Raw genomic sequence first — 23,673 nt, 5'->3', positions numbered from 1 at the left:
AAACACACAAAACCCTTTCATTTATTTGTGTTTGTTATTGATTCGGTTTATATTTATGTGTTTGTGCCTATTCCATTGGTGGGTATACAACCATCATCAAGTTAAAAAAAAAAACACCAACAAAAAACCACAACAAAACAACAACCCTGTCTATTCCCAAATGCTTAAAAGGAAAAAGGGACTCCCACTGCTTTTTCCACAACCAAAGTTCTTTCTGGATTTGCTTTGTGAACAGGACTTTAACTCTTTATTACCCTAAATAAAAGAAAATTCTTTGCAATTTTTTTTCTTTACACAGAAAATTAATTTTCTGTTCAGGATAATTATACAATTTTTTCTCACTTTATTAAATGATCTAACATGAGCTTCCTAAGTAGTGGTGCTAAAATAAGTATGTTTGAAGTTTTATAAGTACTCAATTGAAAACAACTTCATTTCTAGGTGCTATTATATTTGATGGTCCTTTGTTAGAAAAGTTTAATTCTCTCCTTTTAAAGTTGAATGATGCAGCCTTCTGAATTAAACTTAAGAGCAGCTTCTTTTTTTTTTTTTTTTTTTTTTTTTTGCCATTTAGGTGCTAGACATATGAATTTTCTGTTGTATTAAGAAGATTAAAAAACCCCAAACAAAACCAGTTGTAAATCTTACGTGACCCAGTAATTAAACTGCCAGATGAATTCTGGCCTAAACACCAGAATTAAGGCTTATAGAAATCATTGAGAAACTACAATCTCATTGACGATGTTCTCAAGAAGAACCAAAACCATATATCCTTTTTCATTCAGCTAGCAAAAGATACCTACCTGTATAAGAAATTACTTTATAAACCAGCACTTAAACACAACAGTTTTTAATATCCACTGAAATGTTCTTATCAAATTATTTTTAAAAGCACTTTGCTTATATTCATATTTATTCTTTGTTAAAACAAAGAACACTTTCTCCCCCATTTGTTTTGAAAGATATCACTAAACCCAACAAATCTTACAGTCTTTGTTCCTACTGTCATTATCCTGTTATATATATCCTTTACTTAATAAACCACTGAAGTCAACAGTTTTGTGTCATTGCCTTTAAAACCAACAGGTGACTAAAATCCCACTAGGTCAATTCAATTGTCCCACCTGGTCTGCATGGCAGACACTGAAATCTTATGGTTAACCTGAAAAGGTAATAGTAGGCTGGCTATAGTCACAATCATTTTTAAGTATTACTGTGTATTTCTCATAGTTCAAAGCATCATGGGTTTGTTGTTGGGTTGTTTTTTTTTCTTTCTCCCTCCCCTCCCTCCATTTTTAATCAAAAAATCAATTGGAGGTGCAACAGCTGATGTACATGGCTGAATGTCTGTTACATGTACGTGTAGTTTTAGGACATAAACTTGCCTTTCCATTTAAGAATGGGATTAAATGACAACACCACGGACAATTTAACTTTTCTGGGACCTTCCTGTTACACACAGCTGAAGATAACCTAATGACAGCAGTGATACACAAGCACTAATAATAAAACTTTAAATCTTGTTTTCCTTATGCATGGAGGATCACATTTCTCAGCTACTAGGGGAAAGCTATGGCACACACAGAGTTAACCATGCCTCCCCACCCTTTCTTCACCCCCCCTTCTCCCCCCCATCTCATTCATGCCACATTCCACAGTGGCAGGGTCCAACAACAGTATAGGAGGGTACCCAAAATGAAGAGGCAGGGCCTTCCATTCTTCTGCCTCTCTTGAATTAATTAACTGGAAATGAGTTTTGTCAATGTTTTGGAAAGGCAGAGGGGTGAAAAGAAACTGCTAGAATTAATCACAGTGAGAAACTACCTCTTCAGCAGTCTGCCAGGGTTCAGAAAACCCATGAAGAGTGCAAAATAAAAGGAAAGTGGGCTGACTTACCATCCAAAGGAACAAATAAAATTCAAACAAACACCCAAGTCTCCAAAACAGAGACATGCCCCAGTGCAAAGGAATGTAGCATCTGTTGCCACAACAGCTTCAGCTTTGCTTTTAATATACTTGTCATGAAGACTGAAAGGTAGCAAGGTAGAAAAGACAATTTAGTAATAATTTAAATACACAGAAGGCATGCCACATTTAATTCACTGAATATTTATGTACATGCAGTGTTCCACTGATCCTTATGTAAGTAGAGATATTTGAGCACCATGATTGAAAATGAGTAACTTTCATTGTTTAGCCCTGACTCAGCACAGATCTTTTAAATGGAGAAAGCAGAGTGCAAGGCAGTTATTTCTTTGTTGAGTTTTTAATGACAGTTATCTCCAGGTTCAGCAATGGAAATTACAACCCAATACTGCACGCATGACATCTTTCTATTAATGAAATAAGTAATGAAATGTAAACCATCTGAAAAGATCTTTTTCCATAGATTAATTTACCTAGGTATTTAGAAAATATATAGGTGTCCTTTTGTTTACAAGAGTGAGGCAGAAGTATCACTCAGCAGTTTTTCTGAAAACGAACATAACACTTCCAGCAGACTGGAACTGAAGAAATCTTGATTGCCCAGGCAGGGGTAAATATTTTAAAAGAGAAATCCTCCTTTCATGATTTGACTGTTCTTAATTTTTTGTTCATGACGGCTTTTTCCTGGCAGATCTCAGAATTAACTTGTTATCTCGTTTCTCTATCTCCAAACCCATCCTCTCAAGGGCAGAATTGTCAGCCAGCCCCTTCTTCTCCTCCATCTGCGCAATAAGCTCTTGGTTTCTCTCATTCTGTTCAGTGAGATTTCGGATAGCATATACTGCCCACTGGTTCACAACTGTTGGACAAAGTTAAGGATCACGTATTCATTTAAAGACAAAACAATGCTTATTTTAATTATTTACTGCATTCTCCCTCCCCAGTTCTTCAAACCCAGAAAAACAGTGGAAATCAAGGGTTTGAAAAAGACATTTAGAGGCAATAACTCTGAACCTGAAAATACTTGCATATGAGGTAATTTAAATTTAAATGACATATGGCCACTAACTTCAGGCAAATTTAGTAGGTTATATCTAGAATTAGAAAAACCCCACAAATACAATCGAAAGGCAGGAATTAAAAGGATGTATTGTTTTAAATTGAAATTGCAGTTAACTGAAATGTTCCGGTGATTTTCCTACTGACAAAAAGTCAGTCACTGTGTTACGATCTGAACACTTGGACACTACGCTTCCAAGACCTGGCAAACAAAAGGAGCTGTAAATCTGGTACAAGAAAGAAGACAACTATTATTTTCACTGTAAAAGTTGAAGAAATGTAGAAAAACACATCTTATGCAGGTTAACAACTGAAAATAGCACAAGTAATATGGGAGACACTTAAAAATACTTCTAGTATTATCTAAATGTGATTCGTTGTGCCTGGTGGTTTTACAAACTCGCAAACAGAACAGACACTAAGATCATCAGTAGGTAGCTCCTGCTCATGTTTAAATGGGCACAAGCTGCAACTCATTCACCTTCTAAGGTGGTCCCTTGAGGCCAGGATTGAGGCACATGTCAGGGCCACAGACAAACGATTTAAATTCCCAGGATTATCAGTCAGGCATCTTCCAAGTGAGCTACAGTGTTCATTTTATGAAGTGTCAGAGATGTTAGTCCCAATTCTGCAGCTGAAAAGCTATGTTACGATATAATCTTTCACAAGTTACCCATATGGGAGGCAAGCCATTCTGAATCACACAGAAGTGGTTTGCCTGCAGGGCACCAATTATTTACTACATGTAGCTTCACATCCAGTAGAGGAATATGCATAATTTACTCATGTCCTTGACGTCTTTAGAGTTGGACAGTGTCTAAGCACAGAGATAAGTTAGTATTCTTATGGGCATTTGCCAGGGGGTGACTGGAGGGGAAAATTTCTCCCTTCAGGAAGATGGGAACTTCAGCCAAAATAATAAAAAGCAGGAACTGGACCTTCTGACACAACTTATCACGACAGCATTTAGAAAATCCAGTACCCCTGCATGCACATTCTCACAGTGGCAATCTTGCCATTTTCTCTGTGCACCTTGCACCGACTGTTGTGCCTACCCTATCACCACCTCTGACTACCCTTCAGGCTTATACGGTTTCAGCAGAAGCAGTCTTTCATGCTGGCTTGTTGGATGCACCAGGCAACATGGATGAACAACAGCAGGTAGCAGAAGCAGCTTTCTTAATGCAAGACCAGGGCCTGCCTTCACAAGCTCACATTTTAAGAGAGGGGAACTGACAAACAGAGTGCAAGAGACTGGGGAAAAAAAAAAAAAAAAAAAAAAAAAAGCAGCTTATGACCATACCTAACCACAGCACTACTTAGATGCCAAAACAGAATACAGAAGGGACTAAAATAAAAAGCACATGAGGAATCCTCAACAGAGAGGGAAGGGTTTAAATGAAGAGTAGCTTGGACAAACATCACAGAAAACACACATGCTAGGGAACAATCCTGCATTGGCATGCATCAGTGAAACAACCCCCTCCCTGCTTTTTAATAGTAGTTTACATTTATTTTCACATTCAAGCAGTCCAAAACTGAAAAATCAAAAATAGCAAAGCAGTAACAACTATAGCACTTTTTTTCTGACAGCGTTCTTCAGACTTTGTCAGGAAACCTGCTGCACACCTCCCTCATATAAAAAATTCTGGCATGAGGTCATGACACGAGAGAAATTCAGAAGAAAAAATAAAATCATGTATCACAACAAAGCCTTAATAGGCGAACATGACAGAATATCAATGTATTCTCTTCTGCCAGTGCATCATTACTGTAGTTAAATGAAAAGACAAGTGCCAAGCTACATTTAAGTTACATAAACTGAATACTTCCACTGATGATTACATTTAAGTATATAAAACAACAATAAAATACCAAATAAATAAAATCATATATGAGCAGAATTTCACTCATCAGCTCCAACAGCAAGAATAAATTTCAGCATAGTAAAATATGCAAGCTGATGAATGCAGAGGAACAAAAGCTGATACCTAGCAGGTCTTTTTGAGGTTTAATTCAGAGCATTTCACGAGTGCCAGAAAGTAACATGAAGTTCTCCCAATGGACTGTGAGAAACATGCTACCACCCTCCCTGGCTCTGCTCCTGGAACGAGTAGCAGATTTCTCTTGTGTTTCTAAAATACAGCTCTGCATGAAATACAGCACTTGCATAAAAGAATACCTTTGAAAAGAATAAAAGTGATTTTCAAAGAGTGACAGTTCTCAATCATCCGAAGTGCCACACAGAGAAAAAAGTACTCTCTAGAATATTTTTTTTGTGTATTAGCCTTGGGAATAATCCTGTTACCATCATCTTTATGTCCTTCAACACAAAACAACTGCTAAACCCCACAGCAAATGATGTTTTCCTATTATCATATCCATTCATGCTTACATAATATCTAAGACATCCCCATTATCTTATGAACTCTATCATCATTATGGCATTTGTCATTACTGACTACTGTAGCTGAAGCTGCAAAATGGTTTCAATAACATTTTCAGTCATTCAAAAACCCTTTTCTGTATGTAGGTTTTCCATTGTAAATTCAGTCATGAATATGCATGATTTCCCTTGTTCGCATGCTGTGTGAGGCTAAGACCTTTGGATGGCTGTGTGTAGACCTAGACAGACTTAAGTGTCAGCAGAGATTAAAGCTAGTCCCCAGCTAATATTCACATTACCCTCTTGCTCCTCTCTCCAAAGACAGAGACACAGAGAGAAAATTAAACATATTCTAGAGTCTCTAATCCTACCAACACTTTAAGCACTTTATTGTATGCTCAGCTTTAGAAAGAGAGCTTCTAAAGTTTCCATAGTTACTACAAAATAAGAGCATGAGCCTGTTTGTTGTGAAACTGCATAAAGAAAAGAAATGCAGCAAGCACAGTAGATCTGATTGCGTAGACTTGTCCAGATTTTTCCAACAGGACATACTGCATTCTCAAATTAATATTACAGACAAGTGTAGATTACAGTATCTCTGCCACAGTGCAGAGGGCACACAAAAGAAAGATTATTTTTTTTTATTATTTTGCAGAAGCTTCATTACCAGACTACCTGGGTTTAGGGAATGAAAGCAAACATTTGTACACCTTTAGAGCAACTCTTCAAAATCCTTCAGCACTGTATGCTATGGGATTCCTGTGTTACTTTGATTTACACAAACAATAACAAAACTGAATCAACTTGCCTGGTGTTCCATACTTGTGTAACACTTTCATACAGCAATTTAAAATTTATCATCTACACTCCTCTAGGTCGTAACTTCAATTGTCAGGGAGGGGGGAATACAGGAAAAAAGGAAGAGAGGTGGAGAAAATGTGCTAGCAATCTGCCCTAAAGGATGAAAAATTTTACTATCTGAAATCAAGATAAACCATGAATTTTATGCCACTAAATCCTGTGGAAATTTTGCCATTGACTGCAAAGGGAAGTTTTCACAATTCTCGTTTCTTTTCACATGGATGCTGCTACAAGAGGTTGCCAGAGTCAACGCTAGCAATAGCACAGTGACTGTTTTGTAAATTTAGTGGTGTGTGAAAACACAACTGCAAACTGTCAGGAGCCACTAACCAATATCCTATTGTGATGCATTATTGGAGAGGAGGACTTACAAACCATTTCCCAAAGAGAGTACTCCAGCTTTTCATTCTCATATCAGGGGGTCCAATTTGGACTAAATGTTACTGGCAAGTCTATTGCAGCCATCAGGACCTCTATAAGTTGTTCTATAAAATGATGTGGATTCTACGGATGAAAGATAGTAGACATAACTATTAATGAGGTTTGAATCTGATGAGGTAGACATACAGCAATGCATAAGTAAACTGGAAACTATGTTGCTTGAAAAAGGCATGTAGTAAGTGTTAAAAGTTAAGTATTATCATTAACTAGTATAGGATACTGAAGAGTGGTGACAAGGAGAATGAAATACATACATCTGTTTTCTTAAGTCCCCTGGATAGTTATTAATACTGAGGCATTTCTAAATATAACATCCTTGATGGAGAGTTTGATTTATTACATAGTGTAGATACTTTTTTTTTCTTTTAGTTAAGACCATTTCCTGCACTACAGTTGGTTTTCAATGGTTAAATGATTACTTAGGAAACTTTCTTCCTTAAGAGTATTTGGCATAATGAGAAAGACAGGATATCCTTTGCCCAATTCCAGTACCTCATTTAAATCAGATTTTTGACTATTTAAATATTGACCATATTTTAACCAAATATAGAAAGATACAAAACCTTATCAAGAAAGACAACCCACACTGGTTGGAACCCTACTCAATCCAGCTGTTTATGCAACACCTAAAGCCACCCAACTTCTCTAGGAGCTCTTCCGGAACAAGTCTATAGGGCTAAAAACTAGATAATGAAAATACATTTCTTGTTAATTATACTTCTTTCTGGTCTTCAACAAGTAATCCAATTGCCACTAGCACTTCTGCAGATAGGAATGAAATACTGAAGTGTCATGTTAGATGAATCACTTCCACTTACAGATCTGACTGGACCACACTGAAAAGACATAAACTATTTCCCCTTCAAGTCTTTCAGTCCTTTTAAGTACTTTTCTTTCACAGCAACTTGAAGATAATTCTTCTCACCATTAAAAGAGGTCTCTAGGCAGCTACCACAACTGTTAATCAGAGTTTGGATCAATGTGCTGTGATTGACTACACGTAGTAGAAAGTCAGGATTTTCGTCCCTCACGGTCAGCCAGATTGCTTACACAGTTCTCTAAGTTTCTTCCTCTTGGGGGTTGTAGTAGCTTTATGAAGCCCTAGAAGCTGTTTAGGATGATAGCAATTCCTTACAACTTTTTACCTTTTCAGGGTAACTTTTACTTGTGCTTAATATTAATACATTGCTAAAAAAAAGTAAATTACAGAAAATGTAAAGAACTAAAAGTTTTATCTTAATCTATTTACTTATTCTAAAGAAGTTCATTCATGGGTTTAGAATTAATGCCTGGACTTTATTTATACCTGATATTAACTTATCAGCATTAGAAAACTTCAGGAATTCAGCCTATACAAACCTCAGATACTTTGCCTAGAAGTTAGAATAAAAACGTTTAAAATATTTTAGTTGCCTGCATTTTTATTTATTCCACAGCAGTTATTATCACTTATGATCGCAGTCACCACATTCTGGGTTTAGGAGCTAGAAACAGGCAGCACTGTATCAGCTGGGAACAACCTTCCTTCCTTCCCCTGCTTGACCTGGGCCTTGCAGAGCAGATGGCACAATGCACCTAACCCTAGAAGCCTCCAAGGTGGAGAGGTACCGTTGGATGCTGGAAGAGGCATTTATTCCTGATCGCATTTTTTAGGGCTAAGATTTGTAAGAGTGGGGAACCTAAAAAGCAAAGGTTCATTTCTGCTACAGGTAACTCTCCACTGGTCCAAGGGATGAGTTGGAGGGTTGGACCACTCACGGCCAACAAGCTGCAGTCTCCACCACTACGTGGCAGCAAAGCTTCACTGGACATGCACGAAATCCGCTGCCTGCAGCCAGCCCTTTCCTGCTCCTTACTGGGACAGGAAGCCCAGGGTGGGCTGCTGATGCTTACTGCAAGCACTCCCCATACAAACTGGCTTCCACAAAATAGTTTGGTAAAGACAGAAACCCTATCCCCAAAAACCTGAGCTGGGGTTTCCAGCTCGAATTCCACTCTGTACAAGAACACTGCTTTGCCAGAGAAAGATCTCAAACGATACCATCTCAGAACAGACAAATGGGATCAAAACAGTTTCAACACCAAGGCGACGTTCTCTGTAATTCACAGCCTATTGAAATTAGGAAACATCCATAGCAGAAAAAAGTTGTACATTAAATAATATTTTCCAGTTCCTAAGCCTCCACTAACCTCCCACACCAGTAGTTATCTCTTCCTCTAGCAAATACCACCTTTCTGGTTACCTGTATTTGTATCAGTTTCTTGATATTCTAGCCATCATCTATAATGATGAACCCATTTCCTGAAGTGTGCCTTGTGGGATACAGGTTTCTTTCAAATGGGACTGATATCTTCTGTATAATCAACAGACAGGCATGTTATAGCTCAGCTATAAGTTTCAGTGAAAATTCACATATTTTAAGTATCTATGGCCAAGAAATATACTTTAAGACCAGAATGGATGATTCTACCTCTTTTGCCCAACATTTCTGCACACAACACGGACGACCAAAGGTCAGCCATTCTTGAAATTGAGCTTGTCAATTCTGTTTCATGTACAAGATATTTTCATGCCTCCTTCTGAAAGACATCCAATGTTGATGAGGAGATTTCACTGTGTCCCTAAATAAATTGTTCCAGTGGGTAAGAATCTCATTCATTACAATCTGTGATCTAGCTCCGATTTAGATTTGTTTAGAATTGTTTTGAAACACTGACTTTCACTGTAGATTAAAAAAAAATAATTCACAGGTCATAATCAAGGTATTCGGTAAGCACCTTTTGCATCAACTAAAGAGAGAAACCAATGGAGATATTCCAAGCTTTGCATAGTTCTTGTACCTCTTCCCTCCATTTGTATTTTCCAGCATCCCTTTTGAAGTATAGGCACCAGAGCTGATGTTACAAATTCTGCCAAAATTTGCTATAAGGCTGATTGCAGGTGCAACACAGTTGCCTGCTCCTTCTGGCTATTAGTAATTCAGGAAAAATGAAAAACAAAAGCTCATAATACTCAGTTGCTCTCTCACTCCTAGCTATAGCCCCACAAGTAAGGTCCACGTTCTCCAAGTCATTTAGAGAAACATTTTCAGCAGTGTCCAGTTCTGACATCCAGAGCCAAATTATGAGGCTCACTCTTAGTTCTTAGCTCATTTCTTAGGCTTGACTGTATTTAACTACATACTCCACTGATGTCCACCTAAATGGTATCCAATGTTCATCAAAGTGCTGTTTACTACTTCAGCAATTTGGGTTACTAAGACATTTCTTACCTAAAGCAATGTGGGGATTTTTCTCCCCAGATCACCAGTATTTCAAGGTTAACAGACCACACAAGACATCATTGAACAGTATTACATGCCCAGATTGCTATTAGTCTTTAACGCCTGCCAGTTAAACAACATTTAATCCATATTCTATGTGCCTCCTTTCACGCTCTGTGGGACTTAAAAGTACAGTGCCAACACACCTTAGTATACTATGAAACCAAACAAAATTTCACTCAGGTACTTCAGAGCTACAAAAGCCGTAGTACATGTTCAGCTATGTCAGGCTATTTTTATTATAATGCCTCATATGCCAAAACTTACAGAACTTAAAAAAAAAAAAGTGCCATAACCTGTAGTTTGTTTCACTTTTTCCTATACTCAGACCTGTAAAATTAGCTAAAAACCATCAATATGACACATTCATTTTTGCTGCTTAGGCTGCCAATTTTTTTTAAGTTGTGACTTACATTTTTAATAGAGACCCGTAATTTATCAGTAGCTATAAATCATCTGGTTCTAAAACAGAAAGAATGACACTTTTGATCAATCTCAAGCTAACTGCTCCACAGTTACAATATTCTGTTCTTACACTGCCTTCTATTACACTAATCCCCTTTTAAGAATTCATGACAAATAAATCTGTTATTATCTATAAGAGGTACCAGAGAGTTAGCAGGTTGTTACATTAAAAAGAAAAAGCTTCAATTGCTGTGACCTAGCTGTTAAAAATGCTTTAGCTTATCTTCTTTTTCCAGGTACAGAAAAAAATGCAAAATTCCATTAAGTTGAAACTTGTATATCAAATTACTATTAAAACCTACCGCAAACATAGAGATGTAAAGCACTACAGCATAAAGCGATGGCAACTGTGTTCACAAGCTAATTAAATATCATGCAGACTCCAATAATTTTAAATTTCCTTGGAAATGTAAAGAAAAAAAGTGTCACCTATACAGAGAAATATATTCAAGTGCATTTACATGCATACATATTAGAAATAAAGAGCTTTAAAATGCTTTAAAATGGAAATCATAGAAGTCAAATAAAACTCTCAAAAATTTGGCACTAGACTTAAAAGCTCAACCTAGTTAATACCTGAGATGTGGTCAAGCTAATTATAATTTATCACTCTAAGGTAGATGACAAGATAAACTGAATCACAACCTGAACAGAAGCTCTTTTTCTATTTATAATCTCTAGAGACTATTCATGTAGATTCTATAAGGATCTGTGAGCCAGTTTCTCTTTCAGCATTGTACTTGAGCATTTCATTGATTCAAGGTCTCTAAACAATTTATGTGGCATAACTCTCACCCCTGCTGCTTTTAGTAATTTCAAACATCACTTTATGACAAATAATCAAAACAATGAAGGTAAATGAAACTCCAGCTCCATTCTCATAGACACCAAATGATGTTCAGTGTGCATCCAAAAATAACAATGGTTAAATAAATGGGTGTTTTGAAAGATGCAACTAAATTATAACCAACTAAGGTTTTTCTCCCATGTTTTGCAAAATAGCCATTAGCCACAATTATATCTGCTACAATTTCAGGAAATGGTTGCATCTCCTTGAAGGAAACTCAGAACACCAAGAGACAAGAACAAATCAACAAGGTCAGTGGAATGGGCTGCAAATGTATCCTTAGTGAGAAAGGAAAGGTTATGTTTTGGAAACCATTACAGAAATAGAAAGAACAAAGTGTAAAGACAGATCTGGGAAAGTCAGGGAAAATGATTTAGGGATCAGAAAAGAGCTACATAAGACAATGCATTTGCCAGCTGAAATTACAGATTGTTTTAATAATAATGAAACAGGACAAAAGAAAAATGTCAGAATAAAGATATTATGCAAAGCACTGACCATATGACATATGAATATAAGAATACAAGAAACAATGTCAAGAAGACAGACTGAAATATGATAAGGCAGTTGCAGAAGGCATTCCATTCTCAACAATATTTCTGAACCACTCCTAGCTTTATTTAAAAAAACAAAAACCTTTGTGTCTCAAATTTCTAGTGCTCTGTCTCAGCCCAGAGGGGAATTTTTCAAAGGAAAGTCTACACAAAAATCAAGAAAGCTGTTTGAGCTATAAAAGCAGTGAAATATTATATTTTCTCTCTCTTTTTTTTTGGTGCTCCTGGTAACTAAAGATCCACTTTCTTTCAAGAATTCAAGCCTGTCATGGATTTAAATCCACCAAGAGGATTAGGGCAGAGGACAAATATGACAATATTTGGTTTAGAAATAAGAGTTATTAACTTCAATTCCTCACTTTTACATGCATGAGTTGGTATCTACAGAGATTACTCTTCTCAAGGGATTAGAAATATTATAATGTAGCATTTGAAAGAGCCTTCTTGCATTCTGTATACCTCTGTTAAACTTCCTCCAGCGCTAAGAGGGACCCTGTGAATCACACAAGTCTCTTAATGATGGTAGTTGTCACTTACTGGAGGTGGGTAGAAGTAAGATACTGAAGAACAGTCTTTGTATTTACATTTCTCCCAATTTGATTTAGAATTTTATATATTCTCGAGAAAATTAATACATACACACCCCCCCAACCCCACTGGATTTCACTATTTTAATCATCCTGCAGATACACTAAATAAATTGCATCCTGAAATTATGGAATCAGCAACCTGAAATATACCATTAGGAATTACAACTTTGTTAAATGTCCAAGCACTAAATTTAATCTGTGGTCATTTCTAGAAGGAAAAAAAAGGGACAGCACTTTCATTTCTCAGAGTATCTCTTCCTGTACTGCACACCACATTCATTCTGTGGTCTTAGTCTTTTTTGTATTAGGAGAATACTGCATTTGACAAGAGAAAATTTGTTCTTGGGTAGCTGTGGATTACTGAGGTAGCTGGTAGATGGAGAACACCTCACAAGAAAACTTAACATTTTTGTTTTCATTCTAAAGTAAACATTTTCTTGCAATTAACATTTCAGAAGTGCAGTCTTTTGAGTCAGAATTTAGGTCTACCTACTACCATGCTTAATTGTGGTAGGGTTATTTACTTGGTTCTCCACCTTTAACTGAGTTTTGTTCCAAAGAGTTTGCAACATACAGAAAAGATAAACAATGGGTTAAGACATGGAAGTTGTATTATCCCAACTCTTCAGATGGGAAGCCAATGTCAAGAGTGATATAAAAGAAGATTAGGTTACACAAATGACTCCTGTAACCTTTTCAACAGGGCGCGTGCACCTATATCCTCCCCCCTTCAGAGCTTTATAATAATCCCACTCAGGACACTTTATTCAATATTGCACAGAAAAATCCTATTTAGAATGGAATCCAGACCTTTTTAGTCCATTAACACTTCTGTAAGAACAAGACCGGTTACTTGTAATGCTTCTTTCAAGAGTGTCAAAACACCCTGTCAAAACACATAGAAATAGACATTGCTGAGCAGATGACCTTCCCAAGTAAAATCAAAAGCAGTGTTTGGGAATAGCTGTGTTTCTCCCCTTTCACCATGAGAAATAAAGAAAAGGATGAAGCCTCTTGGGAATTACTTAGGAAACTGGCCCAATACTACAGCCAACACCCCCCAACCCTTATCATACAATACCGAGGGATTCCCTTGTGAGCCACACAGACCCCTAGGCTCCAGTAGTATCTAACAAAACACAGCTATAAAGAATTCACAGCAACTTGCAGGAACAGGATAGGATTTGGTCTGCTGAATAAGGTAAAAGAAGTAAGCCCCCCTCAGACTGTTCTTGCTCAATGAATAACCACACTTGTACCTGTTCCAGCTTCCAGTCTGACCAGTTCATCTGAATATAATTGTAAGACAGGGAGGAGTTAAGGTCTGCACACATGCCACAAGCCAGAAATCCTGCACTCTCTCTTTAAAGAAGAATTCTCAGCACACTGGGAGTTGAATTAGTCTGAACAGGAATATGGCAATACAGTGGTTTCTTCTTCCTTGACCATTGTTTTTCATCCTAGTTCCATCCATGGTAGTTGGTTCCCCCTCAGCTGGTATTTTGTGTTGTATTTGGCACTATGCACCTAAAGGTTCAGGCCAACAACTTTCTGCTTGTTACCTGTGCTGGCAAGTCCCGTTCTTTTACTCTCGACCTCAATCACTGTTGGGTCACTAAAAACTTACCATCTACCTTTTTTGTTAAAGTTATAGTGACACAATCAGTAGTGGTTTACAGAAAATAAGATTCTAATAGTGCTCTGTGTCCAAGGGTAAGTGCTGCAGCAGCAGTAACCTGTGATAATGCAAAATTAAAGCCCTCTACCAAAGAATACACTTCCATTTAGCCCAAGCAGACTTTAAACTTACTTGTGCAGCAAAGTTAGTCTCAATGCAATGAGGAACAGGGTGATTTCTTCCAAGTGGGCAGAACTTGATTGGGCATAATAAGGTCATTACTGTTTTCATCAGCAGTCTAGGTCCTCTACACTGACCATATCCACTGAAATAAAATGATTTTATGTAGGCTTATGAAAATACAAAATCAAATAGGTCACCTCAAACTACTAAATACACTGGCAGTGCCTAAAGTGAGCTTTCCAAAGACAGACAACCATTACTGATTTAACGTTATGCTGCATTTTCTTGCCAACATAGATGAGATAGCCACATTTATGTGAAAATGCTCAGCCGTATGAGGGTTTACTCTAAAAAGTCAACTCACACTCCTATTTTTGCTTTCTACTGGCTTCTATTCAGCTGTGAGGCTTTTTTACAGCATGCGGCCTGTTTTAGGTTGCACTCTGTAACTTAGAAATAAAATCTCTGTCAGCACCCCCAAAAGTCTTTGCTGGCATCACACAAAAACAAACTGCCATTGTTGTAGACCATAGCAACTCGATTTCTTCTAGCTTTAGCCAGAAGTTTCATGAACCACAATTATACTTGCTGCTGCCATGAAGTCAAAAGTATTTTCAATCTACCTCTCAGATGACTTTCAGACTGAATATAATAGAAGCAGCTTAGGGAAGGAGTATCTGAAAATCAACTTGTTTTTTCTACATTTTCATCTACTATTCAAACCAAGGGGCTTATGCATGGATATCCATGATCACAGGTTTTCCCCTTCACAAAAGCTGAAAATTCTTACTCCTAAAACATAGCCAGCTGGGTGTTTACTCATATATATAAACATACATGTGTGTGTATCTCACACCCACACAACCTCCAGCAGGATATTTTTTCTTCAATTGTGATAGCTTTATCGGCTAACAGAGAAACATGCCTGATTAGGGGTTAATATAATATGGACACTTACTTAAGGTTATTCTAATTAGATTCAGACATTCACAAAATAAATTTATCAAGAGACCTACTACGGGAATCTCAAAAAAGTGGCAAGCATCCTGAAAAAACAAGAATATCTCATCTTCAAAACAGCACTTCACTTTTGATTTTCAAGTTTTACCACTAAATAACAGGTATTACATTGCAGTACTTTGGATAATATGCTTTTTCCTAAAATATTTCTAAGGACAGCCATTAAATTTAAAAAAAAAAAAAAAAAGGCACATTTTTGTGTGTTACAATCACAATTGTTAGGAAGTAGTGAAAAAACAGCCAAGTTAAACTAAAGTCTTCAATAATAAACAGGTTAGTTTATTTAAAGTCTTGCATAAGCACCTTTTTTGTATGATTATGGTCAACAGTCTTGATCAGAACAGGCCTCTCTCCTTATGTTTGCCTTAAGCAAGTGGAAGCTGTGAAAGATCAGAAACGAAGCTGGAAGGAGCAGTAAGAGCTTAGGACGACGTAAAAGACAAGAACAAAAAGGGCCTGTCTGATGCTAGAGCCTGTCAGAGCTGAGGAAGATGGTGGTTCAGAGAGCAAAATACAAGATATGTTAATTTAGAACACCTTTTCAACCCAAATAACCTGAAAAGCAGGAACTGGATGAAATTTTTTACTGGTATTAACCAGATAGGCATCTCCAACTCACTCTCCTACCCTGTGGCATGTTTAATGTATTTATTTTTTAAACACAGGTTACATAAGTAAAGCACAACACTCCCAACTTTTCAGAAGCAGAACATGAAACTGAATTTTCAAACCCAAAAATTCATCTCATGAAAGAACGTCTCCTTAATCTAAAGGCAAACAATTCCACTTGCATTTTGAAACACCTTTTTCCTTTTGAATACAGAAGGACAGTTGTGATTAGGATACAGCCAATCCAACATGGAAGATTTGAAGGGTATAGAAAAAATTAAAGTGACATTCAACCTTCTTTGACATTTAACTCTTCAAGACCCCAAGGTCTGTAGGTGAACTGCATCTCCCCAGTCTCACTGTTTATCTTTTTCCCCTGTGCTAAAAGCCTAATAGCATCTTTCAGCATCTCTCTACTGAATTTACATGGAACTATGCAAAGTTATAGTAGCTGAAAATTTTAAATACCAGTTCAGATAATTGCAAGAGATAAAGCAAATTTGTTCTTAACTGTCCATAATCATCCTCATGTCTGTTACTAATGAGGGTGAAGGCTTTTTGTTGCCTTTACTCATGAAATATCCTGAAGGAAAAAAATGCTATTTGTTAGTATAAGTGTAAAGGATAGAAGTCTAAGATCTAATTAGATAACAGTTCTCCCAAACTGATCACTGAAAGATGAATTCAAACCTAAGAAGTTAAAGCAATGCAAGCACGTTAGTTGAACTTCAGCTAGCAAACTCGCAAGCGATGAACCTCCTGGTATTTCTACGCACATTACAGAACTGTTCAAGATCTCAAAGGATGCAATTTTAAGGTAATGACAGGTTTACAAAGGAATTTATTTTAGGGTAAGAGCAGACCCATTTCCTATTTCAGTATGCTTCCATACACTACAAATAAAAAGATTTATCAAAGGATTTCTCCTCTCAAAGGTAATAAAGAGCTCTTTTAACATCTAACATGGCAGTCCAGCTTCTCCTGATGAATTGCATACTTTAGGTAATTTTTTTTTTTCTGTCTAGAAAAATACAATTTTATCACTTCTACCACAAAAGTGACATTTTTCTTTGGAAAAATTTGTATGTGTAATTTGGAGGCAGAAATTAGTTAGTAAAATGTAGAAAATTGGTATATCAACTCTGTTTTCAGTAGAAAACATAATGACATCTTAACAGTAGAGCCTGGGTGTCTCCAAAACAGATAAAGTTCAAACAAAAATGTACATCTACAAAGACTTTGCAAAGAAACCTAAGAAGTTCTTATATAAAAGGAATCTGGATGAAACTTTTTCCAGTCAGCTTTATCCAAGGAGAAATCTGAGTAACACAGCCTGAAACCACAAAAAGAGGCACTAGAAACAAGAACGTAAAGAGAAGTTTCTGGACATGACTCCCCAAAGGAACTGTGGCTGAAGAGCTACACTGAGCTTTCCCTTGCAGCTTTCCACATCACCTTGGCAAACTGTAGCACCACTGAGTGATCATATTCAAATTTCAGCAACTCTCTCAACACCCTGCTCAAGAGCTACCTAAATATTTCCTTTTAATTAATATTCCTTGAAAATAGAAAAGAGACAAAATATATTCACTCTGGATCACAAAGTTATAACAATGGAGGCAATTTTAGGATGTTTCAATTTTAAGCAAGCAGGCTTTCAAATCTTAGTAAGACCATTGCTCTGGTTTGCAAGCATTATAAAATGGATTTGTGCCAGACAGGACTGGGTGCACAGAGGGAGGAGAGAAACAGTCAAATCTCTTCAAAGGAATGTTATGCAATGGAGTCAGGTACCTACACGCTACTAAGGACTTGGTTTGTAGCGTCTAGAAGTAGAAACAAGATACAAACTGCAAACTCTTCTGCTTCCCTGCATAAAGACATACGAAGAACACAGCTGGTGAGGAAGATCAGAGGCAGGAGAGAAGCAGGAAGCGTTAACTTCACGTAGCACAGGGGCACCTGAAATAGCTCTAGGTCAAAACAATAAACACAGTAGTAACCAGAAGCTGTGCTCAAAAAGCTGATGGCAGCAAACCATCACAGCAGGCTAGTCCCTGGCTCTGCCAAAGTGCTACTTACTTTTTCATACACCTGAATACTGTACGCTATGGACCAGTGGTGAAAGCTCATATTAAGAGGTGTCACAATGTCTTTAAAACCCAAGTAAGCAAAGTTTTATCCTCTGGTAAAAAAATTATAGTACAGCCATAAAATGTCAGCCTGTATCAAAAGGTATGAAGTTCCACATTGCTCAAAATGCAGTAAAGGTTCCCATGATATTTTATTTTCATTTCATTCAAGATTGTAAATTGCAACTCTACCCTTTGAAGGCCTCAGACTTGATCCTCTTTTACTAACGGCTAAAATGAAGGATTAATCTTAGAAAGAAATTCTAAAAGTTGTTGCACAGCTGTGTTTTCCAGCAAAGGAAGAATAACTCAGGACTAAAACTGCTTATGAGGTTTTCTCAGGGCTGCTTTTCTGCTTAGGGAAAGGTTACTTCCCCTGCCCTTCCCACCACATCCAGCATTGCCCCTTACGAGAAGCAGACTGGGGAAGTACAGCTCTGCTACTCAGTGCACTGTCAGGTCTCCAACTAAAGGAACAGTGATGAACATCAACACCTTGCACTTAAAGCGACAAAGTGAATAACTCAGAGGATACTTAACACCCATTGCTCCTCCCCCCAGACTGTTAACATTTTGCTATCATCTGTCCCTACATTATTTTATCCTTTTAAGATATATTAATATGCAGATATTCTCATAACTGTGTGCTGTGGAACATGTAACATTTTCACAACTTCTATTTTGTTTTTATGATACCTGTTAAGAAGTGAGCTTTTTCTGACAAATTAATTTATAAAACCTGTTTCACGTGTTCCGTATAAGAAAGCTGACATTACTCTGGACAGGAAAGGCATTTGATTTCCAGATGCACTTACCAGAAACTTACAAGAAGCTAATGATTTGATGACAGAAAATAGTCACTCACCCACTGAACACACCAGCAGGATTACTATTTAGTTCATGAAGAGATTGGTAAGTCTGCTTAACAACTGTTTATCTTCAATATAAAGTTATTTCCCTCTAATAGCAATTTATCTTGGAAAGTCTCTGCACTTAAACCCGAGGAGAAAAAATCCCGAATATGAAGCACAATGTCATTTATATTAAAATCTCCCCAACATATAAGTAATCTGCATCATTAATTCTCTCAATTATACACACTTTCATCACAGCTTGCTGGCCTTGTCTCTGTGCTTAGAATAAGTTCTCCAGTCAGATTTAATAAGTGTATAGAATTGATGGAATACTTATTTCAGTCTACTGAATAGATTTCAGTTGAAGCAAAAGCTCCAAGATCTGATGCAATGACCAAACACAGTCTTAATTCAGATTTCTATCACAGTTAGCTCTTTGAATTGACATTTGTACACCAGTAATATCATTTTAAGAAACTGAATAACCACAATTCAACTTCCTTAGAATCCAGTTCCTGAAAGTATTTTTATGAATTTGCTCGCTTCTGAACCAAGCGTTTAAATACAACCTAGAAACACATGACAAGTTAGACTTAGGTACCAAGTGAAAGCAATGCTGGCAAAAACATATTAAACCCCCACAACTTTTCTTATGAGTCATCTTCCGTAATTAGAATTCTTTTGTAAAGGATACAAGGATTGTTGCTATCCATGCTGCAGTTATCCAGGATCAAGGGGATGCCGTCTAACTCATAAACCTAAATACAAACAAAAGATTAATTTAATGGATGTCTCAACAATACCAAGTATGTTTCCTGCAAGAAATGCGCAAAAACGTAACAGGGATGTGTGTTTCATCAAAAATATTAAACATGTTAACATAAATTGCAGAGTGAATCTGGTATTATCAGCAGTAAGTATCACAAAACAGTAACACCAGCGGACAAAAATTTCACTCTTCCTTCATTTAGCATGTGTTTGACTGAGGTATTTTCTGTGTCGTGCTTCTCGCACTGAGCCAGAAAAGCTGTTTATTGACAGCTCATGCTTGCTTCCAGAAGGAAGAACCAGAAAAAAAAATATGGAGTGAAAAAATAGGAAACTAAAAGTTGAAAAAAACCTATAAACATGCACACAAGTTAGCATGGGGTCACATGTCTTCTGTACCTTCTGAATTTATGCAAACTTTAAAAGCACTGTGTTACCTGTATGTACCTAAGCACAAATTCTTTATATCAAGAGCCACTGACTTTTTTCCTTTAATAAGGTGTTCATTATGTTATTAGCAAACTAGCAAAGATGAGATCTGTAATTTTTTAGTTTTGATACATATATACACATGTGAATTCACAAATCACACTAATACATTTGTGTGTGTGGATAAGATAATAATGTATAATCCTAATAGTCATATGTACATAACACACCAACACTACCAAGAATTCAGAAGCTGATGTTAACAATAAATATGTAGCATAATTATCTTAGTAAAAGTATATTCCATAAGAAATTTATCTAGACTTCTAAGGTATACTGTAACACCATACATCATCATGCGTATTTATAGCTTTAGATAGTGTTACTTATTTACATGAAAACCTGTTTTAAATTATCTGCAAAATTTCAACCTTGGAAATATTTTCTTAAGACGTATAAGCTTTTTGTTTGTTTTTTTTTACATTACAAAAGTAGTTTTAAGAAGACTTCCGAGCATAAAGATTGTTTATATTCTTATAGTGATACATTATTTACATTGTTTAAGCCACTCCAGATACAGTCCTGGGCAACCTGATCTGCATTTAAGCAGGGGGGCTGGACAAGACATTCCCCTCCAGAAGTCCCTCCCAGCTATTCTGTGATAGTGAAACCATACTTGTCCAAATCCCAAATCATTTATCCCCTTAAAATTTAATTTCAAACCAAGAACTGGCAAACAAAGCAATTTAGACGGAATGTCAGTTTAGGTTGTGGCTTGATGATGGGTTTCTCTCTTCCATCTTTTTTGCCCAAAATAAGATGCTTTTTTATGTACCATGTAAATCAACAAATCATAAAGTTTACACTGCAGGATGAATCAGCTTCCCAAAATGCAATTTGTATGGCAAGAGAGGAAAGTTGGGTAGTTGGAGATTTAGATGGGAAATCCAGAATAGACTATTGATCAGTAAAACTGAATTCAGAGGCAAATCTGAGCACTCTTACAAGCTCCATTTCATATAATCTTGTTGCAGAGTCTCAAGATATAAAATGAGAAGGTAACAGAGATAGATATACAGACAGGCAAGGCTTACATGTAAAGGATCAGAGATCATTGCCAGCTTTTAATATCTAACTGGCACACCTGTGCTAACATGCATAATTATATCTACATAAAATACAGTTAACACAAATTTTAAAACACCCATTCCTTCCACAAGATTTTCATGTTTTCTCCACAGGTCATGCATCATGTATGATGTCATACTTCAAACCTTGAACAGTGACCTTTCACTAATACAATACTTCTGCATGCTTGGGAAACATTAGTTCTTTGATTTTCACACTGTAGTCGAACTCTGATATGCCTACAACGTTGCTTCCTATTTTCAAACTGCTGAACACTACAAATTAATCTAGATTAAGCGTGCCAACTGAAATAAACCATGCAATCTGTTCCAGTTCAATTCAATTCAGTTCATTTAACAGAGTAAGTAAGCATTTGGGGAAAATAAAATTTTAGTTAGAATCCACACATGCTTCAAAAAGTTACTTCAGGAATATGATGAGATTCCTTCAAAGTTAAGTGGGAACAGAAGCAGCAAATCACAGCCTAAGTGATACCTTAATGTAAAACCCAAACGTCAACTACCACTGCCTTACATACCCACTGAGAGTCTCTTAACATCATACAATTAAACTGTGCATATAATTTGAGCAAGTTAGGTATAGCTTTTGTCACCATGATGCCAGCTTTAGTATGTCACCTAGGACTTACTACACAGTGAAATGAAGCAAGGAAAAGAAAGTTTACAACAAACCCATCCAAGACAAACCTATATACTTCCTAGAGTGACCTGTGAGGCGAAAAGCTCTGATTCCTGAGCAACCACTACTACAGAAGTTCCAGTGCATGTCAGCTGTTCCTGTACCACCAGTGATCCACTGAAATAGCATTTTATGGTAACCTAAAATTCATGCCAGTGTACTGTAATGATCTGGGCTGCAATGTGAGCTAGTCTGGAATTGCTCTACGTGTAGCGGCGCCATTTCTGCAACAAAAGTGCCACAGATAGTCAAAGGAAGGAATCACTGTCCCCCAACCAGGCTGTCCCACTTGCATGCTGAGTCTCTCTCAAATCTCACACTCACCTGCCTGTAATCTCCCATGCCAGCAGATTTTGTACATACCAAGAAACCATCATCCTAGGTCTCAACTTCTTAATATACTGCCCGATATAAAAAAGTTAGTGAATTTTTCCAACTAATTATTGGCCTCAGAGTTTTTCCTTTGAAGAGAATTATCTCTGAAATGCAACAGTATAGAGCAAGGCAGCAGACCTTTTGCAGGGATCTTCTGCAGGACTTGGGAAAGAAGTCTGCTGCACAAGCCTCAAATAGGGCACAAAAATATCCTGGGAAGAAAAATATGTAGTGGTCGGTATGAAATTCACTGCAATTCATTCAGATTTTAGAAAACATTATAGACAGAACCTAAGCAATAGGGAAGTTCTGGTGTCTGTGTGGTAAACATAATTACTCACATTGGCCTGTGTTACAAAAGGTCACTAAACCTTTTCTTCATTTACATTACTGACAACATAGCTGGCCAATAACATGGAACTGCACTGTACTGTAACAAAACCACAAGGTATTTTCTTATGAAGAACTATAGTGCTTTATTCTGAACTATGCTGAAACAGTAAATGAACCTGCAACCTATGTGTAGGCTGAAATCTCAACTGCATTTAAGTTAATTACAAAAAAAGTTACCTAAGACAAGTTTAAAATTTAAAAAAATACAGCTCTGGACTAGTGATATCTAGTGTTTCAGTCCAGTCAGTACCAAAATCTTCACCCTAATGTTATGCTGTCAATTTCTGAAACTGTATTCTAAAAAGCAGAAAACAGAACATTCAGCATTCAAAGGCAGGTACCAGTCTCTGCCAGTTAAAAAAGGTGTTTTTCACAACACAGTTTTATATTGCTGTCCGACTTGTTTTCTGTACTTGCCTCTGAAACATAATGAAGATTGGTTATCATGCCAGTGCGAAATTTAAATGCATTACACTTTAAAAAAAATGCCTTCCCCAGTGACAAAGCAACTGCTAGTTTTTTTTCTTTTTCTCTGTACATGGAATTTAATAATCTATTTTGACTACTTAAACCAGATGCTAAACAGAAGCCCATATAGGCAGAGATGCTATTTAAAAAAGAGCTTATGAAGGTGACCAGCCAATACTATATATGCCCACTGCTCTCATGGCCAAGGAACAATATAGGGTTTTACTTGGATGGTCTGGGACATGTCAGTCCTGAGGAAAAAGCTATGCTTTTTTCCTTGATAACCAATGAAAATATTAAGACCAGAATTAAAGTTTTTATGTTATCTTACAGAATTCACATTTATTGACCAATATATAAATAAGGTCACTAACATAATTAAGGATATTTGCCTGAAGAGACCTACTTCTGATAATCTCCTGGTATTTTCTTATGAAGTTCACAGAAGTAATTATCATTAACACAATCATTCACAGCAGAGCCCAGAAAAAGTATATAAATTAACCATAGACTGTTTCTTGAATCTTTCCCTCTAGCAGCAACAG

At 36.8% G+C, this 23,673-nt stretch overlaps 1 protein-coding gene across 3 annotated transcripts in view; it reads right to left on the bottom strand.

Annotated features, from left to right (window-relative positions):
• Positions 1-1,257: 1,257 nt before the first annotated feature.
• ATXN10 (ataxin 10) overlaps positions 1,258-23,673 on the bottom strand; it is a 103,836-nt gene continuing 81,420 nt past the window's right edge. For 2 of the 3 annotated variants that reach the window (XM_055808237.1, XM_027789434.2), the window contains exons 10-11: positions 19,563-19,626; positions 1,258-2,785 (exon numbers count right to left, since the gene is read on the bottom strand). In XM_055808237.1, the coding sequence (XP_055664212.1) occupies positions 2,595-2,785; positions 19,563-19,626 (255 nt within the window). In that variant the 3' untranslated portion in view covers positions 1,258-2,594. Of the gene's footprint in view, positions 2,786-13,592; positions 13,742-19,562; positions 19,627-23,673 lie in introns of those variants that run through there. The other variant, XM_055808239.1, reaches the window with a different exon arrangement.

This window comes from Falco peregrinus, chromosome 6 (genome assembly GCF_023634155.1).
Source record: "Falco peregrinus isolate bFalPer1 chromosome 6, bFalPer1.pri, whole genome shotgun sequence".
Lineage (NCBI taxonomy): Eukaryota > Metazoa > Chordata > Aves > Falconiformes > Falconidae > Falco > Falco peregrinus.
The sequence above is the reverse complement of the archived record's forward strand: the minus strand, read 5'-3'. Positions and strand labels throughout refer to the sequence as shown.